The 14,227-nt window shown below is 39.1% G+C and overlaps 1 protein-coding gene across 1 annotated transcript; it reads right to left on the bottom strand.

The window, feature by feature from the left end:
• Positions 1-4,465: 4,465 nt before the first annotated feature.
• si:ch211-158d24.4 (uncharacterized protein LOC560966 homolog) lies at positions 4,466-14,148 on the bottom strand. The gene is made up of 4 exons (XM_067601185.1): positions 11,937-14,148; positions 8,631-8,661; positions 7,885-7,947; positions 4,466-6,517 (listed from the first exon to the last, which is right to left on the bottom strand). The coding sequence occupies exons 1-4, from the start codon at positions 12,204-12,206 to the stop codon at positions 6,069-6,071; spliced, it is 813 nt and encodes a 270-aa protein (XP_067457286.1). The 5' UTR covers positions 12,207-14,148; the 3' UTR covers positions 4,466-6,068.
• Positions 14,149-14,227: the final 79 nt, after the last annotated feature.

Below are 14,227 nucleotides of genomic sequence, written 5' to 3'. Positions count from 1 at the left end.
AGCTCAACTTGCAGTCACCAACAGAGACTAACTGACAACAATTTTAATGTTACTGTGAACTCTGATTTTTGGGTCTCTAATAATCAACCAAGGAACTGAAAAGATCACCAGGCAAACTTGCATAAAAGTAGCGGACAGCTTGCAAGTCATCACAACCAAAAAGCAGAACCAAGACTTGCATTTTATCAAATTGTGAAACACACAGATATTCACCAGAATAGTCCACAGCAAACATGTGGTCTACCCAGACACACACACACACACACACACACGCACACACACACACACACACACACACACACACACACACACACACACACTTGTTTTAGTCACTTGTGGGCTCCATTGGTTTTTTTGGTCACTTGTGAGGACCACCCTTTCTGGTGGTCAAACATGCCTGAAGGATAGCATCAAGGGTGTACACACAAACACACCCTTCCCTCAGCAATGTGCAGCTGTTTGATGTGTGTCCGCAGGATTGCTTTTGCAAACACTGGGAGTGGATGACCACTCTAATATAAGTTATTTCATTGGACAAATAATGTAATATTTGAGTCATGCACAATAGTAATTCCCCTTTAAAAAGATAATACCATTTGAACTCACATTTCAAAATTCCTACAAGCATATAATTCCCAATTTACAGTGTTGTGTGTTTTAACCAACGAGTAATTACAGGCTACAGTATTACCAGTCACCAACCATGACTGAGCGACAAAGCTGGAAGTTCATGACAGTCACACTGTGGTGTTCACACCACACGTCAACACCGAATATTAGTAGTTTTCTTTGTAACACTATTAATATACAAACATTCAAGTTAAGTACACGTAGCCTTTTGTTTTCAGCACACACTCTTTATTATTGACAGTTTGTTTGCTAATTTGAGTGCACACATTTTGGTTAACATTCTGTCATTAACATTTCTTGCTTGCGTTAAATTATGTTCTACAGTTTTGTTTTTCATGGATCCAGCGATTCCTTCCTTGGCCATAAGAAGCAGCATCAGTAAAGATGGCCTCTCAGGCAGGAAGTGGAAGAGGCCAACTGGATGTGCCCGAGGGAGTCTGCCTTTCGGGATCCAGTTAACCTGAATTATTTTGGGACTTTAAGTTTAGTTGTTTTTTCTTGGTTTGGTAGTTAGTTTGGTTGTAAATAGTTTTGTGATTTAAATCTTTGCTGTATTAAAATTAATTTGTGATGTAGAGTTAATTGTTTATTCTTGAGCCTTACTTCTTGGTCTCTCACACACACTAACACACGACCTAAAATCGATCATCATCTACATTTCTCTGGACCTTGTAAAGATACAAATGCAGCCTGTAGTTATTTGGTAAGTACCCCAAACCTTAAAAAAGGAACTATGTAATTAGCTATCCTCTTTTTGTGTAATTTTCTGTACCCCTCCAATTGTGATAAGTAGTCTATGGCAATTTTATAATAAATCACAGCAGATTTATAAAGTGCAAGAGAACTCATTACCACATCTCCCCCCAAACTTCCAGCTTTGTTGCTTATACTGTAGCCTGTAATAACAGAATAGGTACCCAGTAGATAAAGATACTACTACTACTACTTTAAGAATTTGTTTCCTTGTACCTACATGTATGTATCTGTACATGCAGAACTGGTACAAAAAAACAATCACACTGTAAACTGGGAATAATTACACTTTATGTTGTGGATCGTAATCTAAAGCATTTCCGAAAGAGCACTTGATACAGAAATGTGGCAACAAGCTGTACAGATGAAAGACTGTTTTCAACTGTTAGTCAGAGAAAAACTGGCATCAGGGCATTAGTAATGACCTACAGACTGAACTCTTTGTTCCTGCTCTCCTTTGAAAGAGAGCTGACTGTTGAGGTTTTGGTTGAGGTTACAACTGGATTGTATCCTGATGTTGCTGTGTCTGCTGTGTGCTGCTGTGTATGGTTTATGTGGCTGCTGTGACAGGCTATGTTAAGGTGTCATTATTAACGTTACTGAGCATGTTGGTGCAGGTGTAACTCTATCAATACTCTTGATTAAAGGTAGAGTCAGTCATTCTGGAGAAAGACTGTTGATATTTAAACTAAACACCCAAACAAATACAACCCTCCCTTCGTGCTCCTTCAGAAGCTTTGCCCCTCAAATTCATGGACGCACATTGCCATGGCAACGGCCAAAAGAGAAATATGCTGGAATCCAGAGCAATACATCAGCTGTAAAGTCACTTCTGTTCCTTTCACACATTGTCATGAGCGGAAAAAAAAAATTGTCCCATGTGAACACAACAGTCCATCCACACTGTCCGCCTCTCTGCTGTCGGCCTCCCCACTTCTCACTCGACCTGCGTTCAGCGTCTCTGTCCACAGAAGCAGGCATCTGTCAGCTGCAGCTCCTGGAGAGCTGAGAGGACGGTAGCTGGACACACTGCCTTCACCTGGCTGACTGACGGCAGACACTTACTGAACCAAAATAGTTTGCACGTCGGCTTCACAGGAAGAAATCGTCAGTTTTTGTATTTATTGATTCATTGATACGGTTAATAAATTGAAAACACGTAGGCTATACAGCAGCTCAGATTACGCTTCACTAAATGCAACAGAAACAGACTCAGATTCAGTGTGGATGAAGACATTTAATAAAATGGAAGTATGTCTGGCTTTTTATGTGTATTGGCCACAGCTTCTGTCTCTCCAGTTTACAAGCCACCACCCGCCACACAATAAATGCTTTGTCTCCCATTTACAGAGCCTAGCAGATAGCTAGCAGATGGTGAGGTGAATTTCACAAAAAGTGTATTGAACAATCTTTCTCAAGAATCACTGACACTACCGTTAATGATGCAGTTGCATCTGTCAGCTGTGTATGTGTGCGTGTGAATATGTGGATGTTAATGTGATGCTATTAATGTTTGTCTTGGTGCCGGTAACATTACCTCTGATGATGTAGGAGGCTTGTATGATTAAACTGTGGTACATTCAAACAAGTATAGATATAAGATTTTCTCAGGAATCCCACACTGATTTTTCTGCCTATACTATTGTCAAGATTGTTTTTGTAAAAAAGCAAAGTTAGGTGGAGCGAGAAAAATTCCCGCACATGATTCACATGCGTGACTCATGACTCACTGATGTAAATGCCTTCAGGAAACCAAAAAACAAGATAATTACGGCCGTAACGAGGTTGGTGCCCAACAACTATAGAAAATGTTACGCAACAGTAGATGACTCTGAGCAATATAAATCCCCCCTCTGTGAACTAACAATGGGTTTATCAGGACAGCGGATGAACGATAATCGAAATAGTGAAACTGTCATTTTCCTGTTCCCATTAGCGGTTTGGTTTTCAGGAATCCAAAATGACAAAATGAGTACTAATGTGAGAAACATTTGGCATGAGTTAGGAAAAGAATGAAAGCATCACATTTTTACTGCACAAACAAAGGGCTCAGTGTTTTCAGTGTTCATTTGATTTTTTTTTTTAATAACATTTCCTTTAGAAACATCATGCACAACATACACATGTGCAAACATAAAAATTCACAAATTATATGATCATGTATTTCAAAGTAGGAAAAATTCCCAATTGTATAGCACCACAGTACAGAGTGCCCAGCAAGCAATGAATTAAATAAATAAAAAAAACACATCTTTAACCTTGTTAATATATAAGCATACTTGCACCTTGTAATAAAACATACTAAAGAGAAACCCCTCTCCATACCTTTTTATTAGCTTACAGTGAGCCTGATGGTGAAAAAAGTCAAATTCAATATACAGCCATGGTACAATGATTATACCCAACCCAACAGAGATGCTTAACATCAGTCCTCTTGTCCCAAATATTAAGGGCACTGCTAAGAACCTGGAGTTATCTTCAACAGTGAGCTGAGCTTTGAACAAAACAAAGAAATTGGTACAATCATGTTCCTACCAGCTCAGGAATATTTCCAAGATTAGAACAATGTTATCTGAAAATCGCTCATGCTTTTATTTCTTCACACCTTGTTTACCTGCTGTTTTGCTGTTCTTGTGTTCTTCTTTTTATATTTGTGACTGACAGAACTGAACATACTGTGGTACAGTAGAGGCGTTCCCCACATTGTATGTACTATTCTATTTTACATTTCTACCTTTCTTTCTGTCTTCCAGTAATTCTGCACTGTTGTTTACTACTCTTCAAACCTTCCTTATCAAAGCCACCAAGCTGGCTATGGCAATGCATTGTAAGGCATGTACTTGGCCTGGTGCTACTGTACTGCTGTCTGTTGTCCTACAATATAGATTACATTAAGATAGAGACAATTTACATGGTACTACAGTAAGAAAGTAACATACCACCAGACCTCTCTTAATACTAATACTAGTGTTATACCAAAAATTACGATTCTTAAGATTCTACAGCTTTATGGAAAAAAAAAAAAAAAACAATGTAGTAGTTCTCTGTGGATTTTCTGCTATTTCCTTTTTCTCTAACCCTCTTCTTGACTTGTACTTTCCCACGTTACAAAACTTGCTCATACACTTGACTCTATCTGGCCGGCCAGCTATGTTTCTGGCCATGTTCCTCAAGTCAAGTCAATTTTTATGTAATTGTTTGCCTCAGGGGGCTTTACAATCTGCACAGAAACACAACATCCTCTATCCTTAGACTTTCAATTTGAATGAAGAAAAACTGCCTGATATGATTTCAACCTTGTCATTCTATTTGCGGATTTGTCCATCTCCTATTTTCCCGGACCTATGCTTAATCAAGATGCTTCAGGTCTGTGGAATCTAATGCCCAAAGGTCTTCTCTTGCTAACTTGTTAAATGTTTCCAATTGTTCCTCCTTACTGAAGTGACCATTATTGGCTTGTTTTTAATCTTAGTGAAGGTTTTTTCACAGGGTTTAACAGACTGACCACCTGGTTACGTGACCTGGTGTAAACTGTGTAAATAAGATTTACGGGTTGGCCAAATAAAGATCATCATTATTTCCAGTGCAGCTACCAAATTATTATCCTACATGAGACCTGGGGCCAGATGCATAAACGATGCCTATGCACAAAAACCAGAATGTATGGTGAGAATGTGTGCACCTCGCGTTCTTCAGACCAGCGTACATGATTTTCTAAATTGATCTGAGGGTGATGTGATGAGATGAAATAAGGTGAGAGATGCAATCTTTTAGTAAAACATTGTTTAGGTTGAGAATCAGCTGCACTGATTGCGTGATTTGTAAAATGCCAATTAAAAACGCATTTGCAAACATAATATTGATCATCTTTGTGTGATTGATTTTATCATTCTTTTTATTTACATAGGAGTCAACATTTTATGTATTTATTTGCTCTTAATATGATGTTTGTCCTTAGTTGTGTCACGCCTTGTACAAACTAATCATCAATTGAGATATGACTGCTGGCGATGGTTTACAGTCCATGAGATGAATTAATGATATGGACGCTATTAAGAGCCTCACAGCCATGTGTAATCACAGCTGTTCTAGCTATTGAACCTTGCAGGTGCAACACAATCTGTTTTTCCTTACATCTGTTGCCAAGCGCTGCTCATGGAGGAATTGTTGGGTCTCAGTACGGTCCAGACTTGCTCTATGTGAAAAGTGCCCTGAGATGACTTTTGTTGTGATTTGGCGCTATATAAATATAATTGAAAATTTACAATGCCTATTATGGATTAATATGTCCATTATTTCTCAATGAACTGATTAGTCATTTGGACTTTAAAATGTCAGAAAATTGAGAAAAATGTTGATCACAGGTTCTCAAAGCCCAAGATGCAACCTAAAATCTCATGTTTTGTCCCAACCAAAGATATTCTGTTTACTATTATAGAGGACTAAAGAAAGCAGAAAATATTACTGTTAAGAAGCTGGAACCAGAGAATTTTGATTTTCATTGCAGCTCTAGTTGAATCACTGTTCAGGGAGCAGTTATTAATGAGTTAAAAATAATGCAGCTTATAACTTGAACGAGATAAAGCAAACCTGCAGTACAGTAAATACTACTAACTTCTTAATGTTGCAAATTCATCAGTGAGTTTACACTTCATAAGCAGTAATAGTAAAAGGAAAGCATATAACTACACTGGTGTCTTCCCTAAAATTCTCATGGAGTGCTGAAGTTCAACACCAAAGAATGTCAATTCTTGCCTCTTGACAATAAGTTCAGGGTGTGATATTGTCACGCATAGTTTGCTGTTTTCTGGCAGGTCAAACAAGCCGGCTGTATAGAGTGATTTACTCCAGTTATTCATGCTACAATTCACTGTGTCGAATGATGACAGGAGATCTGTGTCCTTAGGGTAAGCTTCCCGGAAAACTGAGACCTTGGTGGAGAGTCTTATCTCATCTTGTCCATGACATTTGTTGGGATCACTCTCGTAGGTGATCTGCAGGAAAACTTTGTACTTGCCATGTCTGGGCACCACAAGGTTTCCATTGGAGTAGTTGAAACCTCTGTCACAGTAGGCATTTCCTAAAGTACTCTGCCACTGAAGACATTTCCCAACAGTGAAATTGTCATTGGGAGCTATGGATGAGAACAGAAAGGCAGAAAATTAGGTTGTGTTTTTTTTTTTTTTTTCACATTTAAGCTCTACAGTAAACAATCAATCTGAGAGGAGGACCTGATCTGAGACACCTGTTGATGTGGTCTTTGACTCAAATGCAAAGCAACACACATTCTTGATATTGGTGAGCCTCTATATTACACTGACAAATGCTGAAAATCAGTTGGGTCACAACTGTCTAGACTAGTGATTTTCTATATTTGTCAATCAAAAACCAAAGTATAAAGTGGATCATATGCTATGGCCTTAGCAGTCACCAGATCTCAACCCAACTGAATACCTGTGGGAGATTTTGGAGCGACGTGTTAGACGGTGCTCTCCACCACCATCATCTATAATACTGAATGAGGGAACATCTTTTGAAAAAATGTTGTTCATCCCTCCATTACAGTGGAGGATCTATGACAAGGACCACTGGTGCTGTTCTGGAGGCTCCTGGAAGCAACAAATAACTAACTACTCTTTAATTTGTCTTCCATCTGACAGATCCACAATTCTGTCTCCATTTTTATACCCTAAATACGCACAGGGTAAATAACTGTCCCAGTTCTGTTCTTCTTTTTTCATTATTATTTTTTCCTTTCTTCCTACAGTTCTACTGTTCTAACTACTCCTTTATTGTCATTTATCCTGGTTAGAAAACAACTGTATATATATATATAAAGGGGGAACATGTAAGGAAAAACAAAACAGAATGTGCCTACCAACTACAGTTAACAGCGTAGACACAACCTTTGTTCCTATGTCCACTTTTTTTTGACTATGCTGACCATTTGCTGATCACTGTTATAATCTGTCTGTTGTGTTTTCAATACACATTGCAAATGTATTAAAGTAATAGTGAGAAGTGTTGCTGTTTGATCAGTTGTGAGTCATGATGCTCATTACTGATGAAACTTTCTCTCTCAGTGTGAGATGATTTACAACTGTTATGCTTGTTCCACTGTATTTTCCATGGGAATATTTTTAAGTCTTTGTGGCACCAGGAAAAAGAATCCATGCTGTCAGTATTAAACTGATACAGTCTATATATTGTATTACACAGGTCACACAGGTCAAAATATATCGCAATTTATAGGTTCATATAATTTGTGTTATGTAACATCATCAACATATACAGACAACTACAGAATGTTGAAAACGAGTTCCTACTGATGTTTCCTACACTACTGTTATTCAGTTTTTTCTTCTTCTTACAAAGAGCTTTGCAGTCAACATAGGGCGCAGATTTTTAGTTTGCCATCTCCACTTTGAAACAAACCTAAGTGCCTTTCTTAGAAACTAAATTTCTAATACTGAAAGCCTTGCACTATAAACTATGTCTTACCTGTCAGCATGGCGCTTGGATACATGTCTGCTATTTCATGTTGCTGCTGTTTGCTGCTGATGACTGCAAGAGAGATTCAAAAAGTGTCTTTTTACATGCTCATTTTCTCTTTACTTTCCAGAAATGAAGTTTATAGACTTATAAACAAAGTTTATAAACAAAGTTTATAAGTCCCATTTCCCATTTCCATAAAACAGGGAATTTAAACACACCACATCCATTCCTCTCCCCTTTGTCTCAGCTTGCCACCCTCCCACCCGACCCCTCCGCTAACTTTTCTCTCTTCTCTGCTTGAACACAGGAACAGGGGGCTTCGTACAGATGCCAGACCATCGAGACAGCACCCCCACCCTGAGTCTCGACCCCCTTGTTCCCACTTACCTCCCTGATGTCGACGCCTCTCCTTCTTACATCTATCACTCTCCTATCCACTCCCTCCTTCTCCTCTTTCCCGCCTGCTCTTCTTTCTCCCCATCCCTTGACCCTCATTCCCTCGACACTTACCCCCTCATCCGCATCCCATGACCTCGACCCTCACCCCCTCATCCTCACATCCCCGACCCTCTCCCCTCCCCCATCCATCCTTCCCTCTCCAATCATCCCTCTAACTATCCTTCCTCTGTTTCACCCTGCTCTTCCACCACCCTCCCAATAAACCATTAAATCTATATTCTAGAAGGAGTGGTCTTGGTTAGTGAAATCAGCAAAGTTTTTAATCTCTCTAGATTATTGAACAAGATATTTACCAGAGGAATTTGTTTCCCGATGCATCATGAGCTGTAAGGAAACAAATACAGTCTTAGCAACAAACAGTAATGATACAAGAAATGAAAAGAGCAGGGAAAATGTTTGTAGCTTATTGGTCCAGTGAGGAAGGATATTAAGGATTTATATTTTTAAACTAGTAGACACAGCTTGTCTTGGAGTGTGGAAGGAAGCATTAGGTTACACATCACGGCGTGCTGCCTGCTGGAATGTCATAGGAGGAGGAAGAAAAAAAAAGTGTCTTGGGTCTTGTCACTTAGCAATGAACCTAACTTAAATGACAGCATCGTCCTGTCCTGTCTCTGTCAATCACCAAATATATGTAGAAATGTTGCAACTTAGTAATAGCAAGTAGATTTAAACTTTCCTTTTTGATAAAGCTTATAGTTAGGACCAGCCCAGGCTCGCCTCGGACCAGCCCCTAGTTATGCTGCTATAGGCCTGGACTGCCAGGGGACTTCCCATGATACACTGAGCTCCTCTCTCCTCCTTCACATACCATTAACACATGTTACTAACTTGGCTTCTTCCTTGGAGTTTTGTGTTTTCTCATCTCGCTCTGTGGTTGTGGACCGCCTGCTGCCCTGTGGTCCAACTTTACACCCACTGCTACCAATATTATTATTAGTCATGTTTCTATTATTATTATTATTATTATTATTATTATTATTATTGGTATTGTTATTATTGTTGTTACTGTGCTTCTCTGTGTCTCTCTTTCTCGGTGGAGGCAGATTGGTCTGTTAATTAAAGAGTACGGTCTAGTCCTGCTCTGTATGAAAAGATCCCTGAGATAACTTCTGTTGTGATTTGGCGCTATTTAAATAAAGTTGATATGACTATGTAGTGGTGTTTTCTGTGTGCTGTCAATTCATTAAAATGAAAAAGTATTTTTTTGGAAACATGCAAACACTTAAAAAGCAGTGAAGGTGAACAGGCCAAATTTGGAAACAAAACTAGAGTGGGTTGTTAGCAAAGAAAAAAACCCAATGACATCACATACAGTGACACTGTACATTTATGTGTGTATCTGTAAGCTTAGTTTTGTAAACTTATACATTTATGTTTGGGGGAGGGACAGTTGTAACACTTTATTTCAATTTACCCAGTAAATAAAAAACCATGTACACTGGAATACCCAATTTGCTATATTATAAACATCAATGTGTCAACTACTGAAACAATGTATTTAAGTGGTTTTATGAAATATGTACAGGTTGCAAAATGGATTTAAATACAGTCAATCCACTGTTATAACTGTTCCAGTGTACAGGGATGGTTGTTACACATGCAAGGGACGGTTGTGACATGTGTAAAATATACATAATTAATCAATCAAATGAAAAAGATTTTTGTCAAATTTGTGTTTTTTGACGAACAGCAGACAGGTTGTCAAAAAACTAAATTTTATTGAAGCTTGAGGCTTGGAACCCTGGAACTCCAGCCTCTGCCTCTTCTTGTGAAACAGTACAGGATCACATGCATAGACTGTAAAAAAATATGGACGTAGTCACCGTGACGTCACCCATTGGTTTGTGAACTGCCGTTTCGAAGCCTTGAGTTTAGCGATTTCACCATCGCCATCTTGGATTTGACTGTTGCCATGTTTGATTTTTGGAGCCAGAAGTGACCATATTTGGACGACACGGTGGAACTAGCTTGGTTAGCATGGTGCATTTATAATCTATGATTTACAATGATAATGCTGATACTAATTTCTGCTAGCGTAAAACAGGCCTAAAACCATTACAACAAAATGTACTCACTTGAAAAACTGAACACCTGCCTCCTTAGAGGGTCTTTTATCACAGCCAAATGCTGAACAAGACTTTTTAGGCTAACAAAATGTTACAATTAACCTTCATGAACTGAAAACACACTGTGGAATAGTAGCAGCTATATCTATACTCTGTGAATCTGGGGTTATGCCATGGTTACCATACATAATCAATGTTGTCGCTGTGGTAGCGACTTGTCAATCACAATGCAGCCATGTAGACCATAGTTTATAAAATGAACATCATGATGTATTGAGAAAGACTTGATACAAGTGATTGAACCATAAACTCAATAGGAAAGTGTTTACTGAGGTAATAAATCAAGTGAGAAGTAGGGTCATTTTCTCATAGACTTCCATACAATCTCACTTCTTTTTGGAGCCAGTGGAGTCGCCCCCCAATGGCCATTAGAAAGAATGCAGGTTTAAGGTACTTCCGCATTGGTTTCACTTTCCAGACTGGGAGTGTGTGTTCCTCTTTCTGATATTTGGCATGCTATAAGCAAACATGTGTTTCCACTGACTATTAGCATGAGACTGATTATCATTAGCTTAGCTTGTGATCTAGTTTATGTAGACCTTTGGGTTTTTAAAATATAAATGAAAGTGCTTGGTTCAGGGATGGTTGTAACAAAGCGTTAAGGAGTTACAATTGTAATTTCTATTTTAGCTTACAAAACAGTGATTCTAATAATACTTAGATCCTAGACATTTGATCTCAGGACAGTATCCACAAAATACAGAACACCTCAAAATAATAACACTTTTGCCAGTAAATTTCTTTGGGAGTTTCAAATGTGGCTCCTTTTTTATAAGAAGACAATCACACTAAGCATGTGCAGAGCGAGTGTAATTGTTTCTGATTGGAGGTCTGGTCTCCCCTACCTGTAACCTTAGTTTTGTAAACTTGTACGTTTATGATTGTTTTGTAAACGTATACATTCATGTCTGTATCTGTAAGCTTAGTTTTGTAGACTTGCACATGCAAACTCCGTTTTGCAAGCCGGTGCATTCAGACAGGCTTGCAAGCTCACTCTCACAAGCTGTGCGTTAAATATACTGACCACTGAATGCACAAGTTTAAAAAACGGATATAGCCTTGATACAAAACCCTGTTTTCAAGGACACCCTTTTGATATAATATTCCACACATAGCAGTCCATTTGTTGTTCTAACTGCATGTTGTTAAATTTGTGTTGTTAAGCAAGAATGAGCTTAATGCGCGTGCGGTGTCAAAATGAGCAATAACACTAGTTTAGGAAATATGGATTACTTCCGTGCAATTCTCACCTAACTTTCGCAAACACTGTAATAGGAAATAAACTGTAATCCATTTAGATAATTTATAGAACAGTAAAATACGTTATATTCTCTTGGTTGCAGCAAATTCAAAGACATCGTTTAATAAACTGGTTATTTTAACTAGACGGCACATTGACCGTAGCTACTTTTCGAAACAGTGATATTTTGGCAACCCTTCAGCAACATCAGTGAGTTTGCCTGCTGTTACCTGGCTGTCCGGTGTCTCAGGAGCGCTCCTTCCAAGCAGCAGCGCGAGAAGTAAAGCCAGTGCCGCTGAAATCACCAGAAGAAGCGCCACCGTTAAAAAATGGACCATTCGCGTAAGTCGCTTTTCTCTCCGGTGAAGAAGTCGAATCAAAGAATTTTGCCGATGTAATCTACCCTCCTCTCCACAGCAGCAGGGGCACTCGCTGTCCTCCTCCATGCCGCTGGTTTCCCATGAGCAGACCGGCTGCCGGTTCCCATTCAGCATCTCCATTTCTCAGTGTGGTGTCGCCCACGTTAAAAAGCACATGACTGGTAGCGACTGTCTATTTAACCGAGTTTCACTGAGTGTCAAGACTAAAACACTTCCTCTTTCAGAGGTTAGGTCTCCGTAGACTACACACGTTTCATCTCCTGCCATAAATTGGCCAATACCGGATGGACAACCAGCCCACGGACGACTTTATGGGAGAAGTTTTCACATTCCCATTTCACAACACGGCCTTAACATACAGTACCGTGCAAAGATTTTAGGCACTTTAGACGTTTAGATTCTCCATCATGCAGCACCATCAGGTCCCAATGCGTTATGCAGCCACAGTCATAAAAAACTATAAAGAACGAGGAGTCCTGCAACAGATGGTTTTGCTCCTACAGAGCCCTGATCCTAATTTCATGGAGTCTGTCTTGGATCACATGAAGAGACAGAAGCAGCTGAGATGCCTAAATCCGCAGAACTGTGGCAACTTGTTCAAGATGCCGGGTACAACCGACCTGCCAAGAACCGAGAACTGCTTCTGGTTTAAAGGCAAGGCTGCTCACACCAAATACTGGTTTCATTTAGGTTTCTTCTCTTTACTCAACTTGGTTCACAGATAAATAAAAACTACTCATGGCATTATTTTTTAAAGCATCCTCACTTTAGCTTTAGCGCCTAATGAAGAGAATACTTAGCCAGTCTCCAATCAGTCTCCTTGGAGTGATCTGTCTCTTCTTGGAAATCTACTTGTGATTCACGAGGCCTGTCTGGACAAGCACCATCCCTGTTGAAGTGTGAATGTTGCATTGTAGTTTCAGTAAAAGTAGTCAATAAAAAACACAACTGCCGATTTAATTTGATTGAAGCCTGATCCAGACTGCAAAGACAGCCAAGCAATTGTCACCATAATAAATGCATAGTAGCAGCAAGTCAGAGCTTTAAGCAGTGTGACACATTTTCACAAAATCTCCAAAGAACATTATTATCAAATGGTCACTGGCCATAAAGACCATTATCTACAATAATTAATTATAAGAAGAATTTAATAACCTCTTCTTCCTCATTGGAAAGATACATCATAGTCTCCTCTGCGACTGTGGTTTGATTCCTGACACATTGCACAAAATGTACAATGAGCAAACAATGTGCCGGTGTTAGTCAAGTAAGTTGCTAGGTAATTCTTTGGAAACACTGAAATTCTAACAACATGAGTAGAGATTATTCCTCCCGTCAGCAGTTTAATTGAATATTAAAAAGCGTGAATGTGCAGTTTGTCACTTTCCTCTGCAGTGAAAGCAGTGAAAGAGGTTTTTCTCGCTGTAATCTTTCCTCCTGTTTATACTGGCTATTAGAAGATCCCCTTCAAATGTGCTTTCAATGGAAGTGATGGAGGCCAAAATCCACAGTGTGTGTAGACAGTCATTTAAAAGTTGATGTGAAGCTTATATGAGGCTTCAGCAGTCTGAGCTAGTCATATCAAGTGGATATCTGACACATTTACAGTCTTTTTAGCATCAAATTCCCTCTTTGTGTTTCCCTGTTGAGCTGTGGTGGAAGTATAGTAACAAAAAGAGGGACTTTGACACTAAAAAGACTGTAACGTTGGGAGATATCTACTTGATTTGACTCATTTGGACGCTGAAGTTTCATATTAGCTTCAGATAAACTTTGAAATACATTTTTGCACAGAAGGAGGACTGTGAATTTTGTCCCCCATCACACCCATTGTAAATGCATTATGAAGGGATCTTCTAATGGTCAGAATGAACAGGAGGAATGTTTACAGCAAGAAAAACAGGTTTCACTACAAGCACCTACACCTACCTACAAGCCAAATAAGGCAATTTACACATGCGGAAACCTTCAGTGCACATACACTGAGAATGCCCTTTTCAGCAAAGGAGATATCTAGTGTCCAGTTGTTAAACCTAAAATTTTCATATTCATAGATTCTGGATTTTTTTTCAATGAGGGAGAAGGAATAGATGTAGTGACTTGGAAAACCATATCAGGCACAAATGATCATACCAAGTATT

Source organism: Thunnus thynnus, chromosome 2 (genome assembly GCF_963924715.1).
Source record: "Thunnus thynnus chromosome 2, fThuThy2.1, whole genome shotgun sequence".
Taxonomy (NCBI): Eukaryota; Metazoa; Chordata; class Actinopteri; order Scombriformes; family Scombridae; genus Thunnus; species Thunnus thynnus.
Note: the sequence above shows the minus strand (reverse complement) of the source record. Positions and strands in the feature narration are given on the sequence as shown.

Bases quoted from the DNA above. Each gene is read 5' to 3' on its own strand.
- si:ch211-158d24.4 (XM_067601185.1), bottom strand. From the start codon at position 12,206: ATGGAGATGCTGAATGGGAACCGGCAGCCGGTCTGCTCATGGGAAACC. The intron at 8,662-11,936 runs GTAACAGCAGGC...GTTTCCTTACAG, and splicing joins CTGAGACACCGGACAGCCAG to CTCATGATGCATCGGGAAAC. The intron at 6,518-7,884 runs GTAAGACATAGT...TCTCATCCATAG, and splicing joins TCCAAGCGCCATGCTGACAG to CTCCCAATGACAATTTCACT.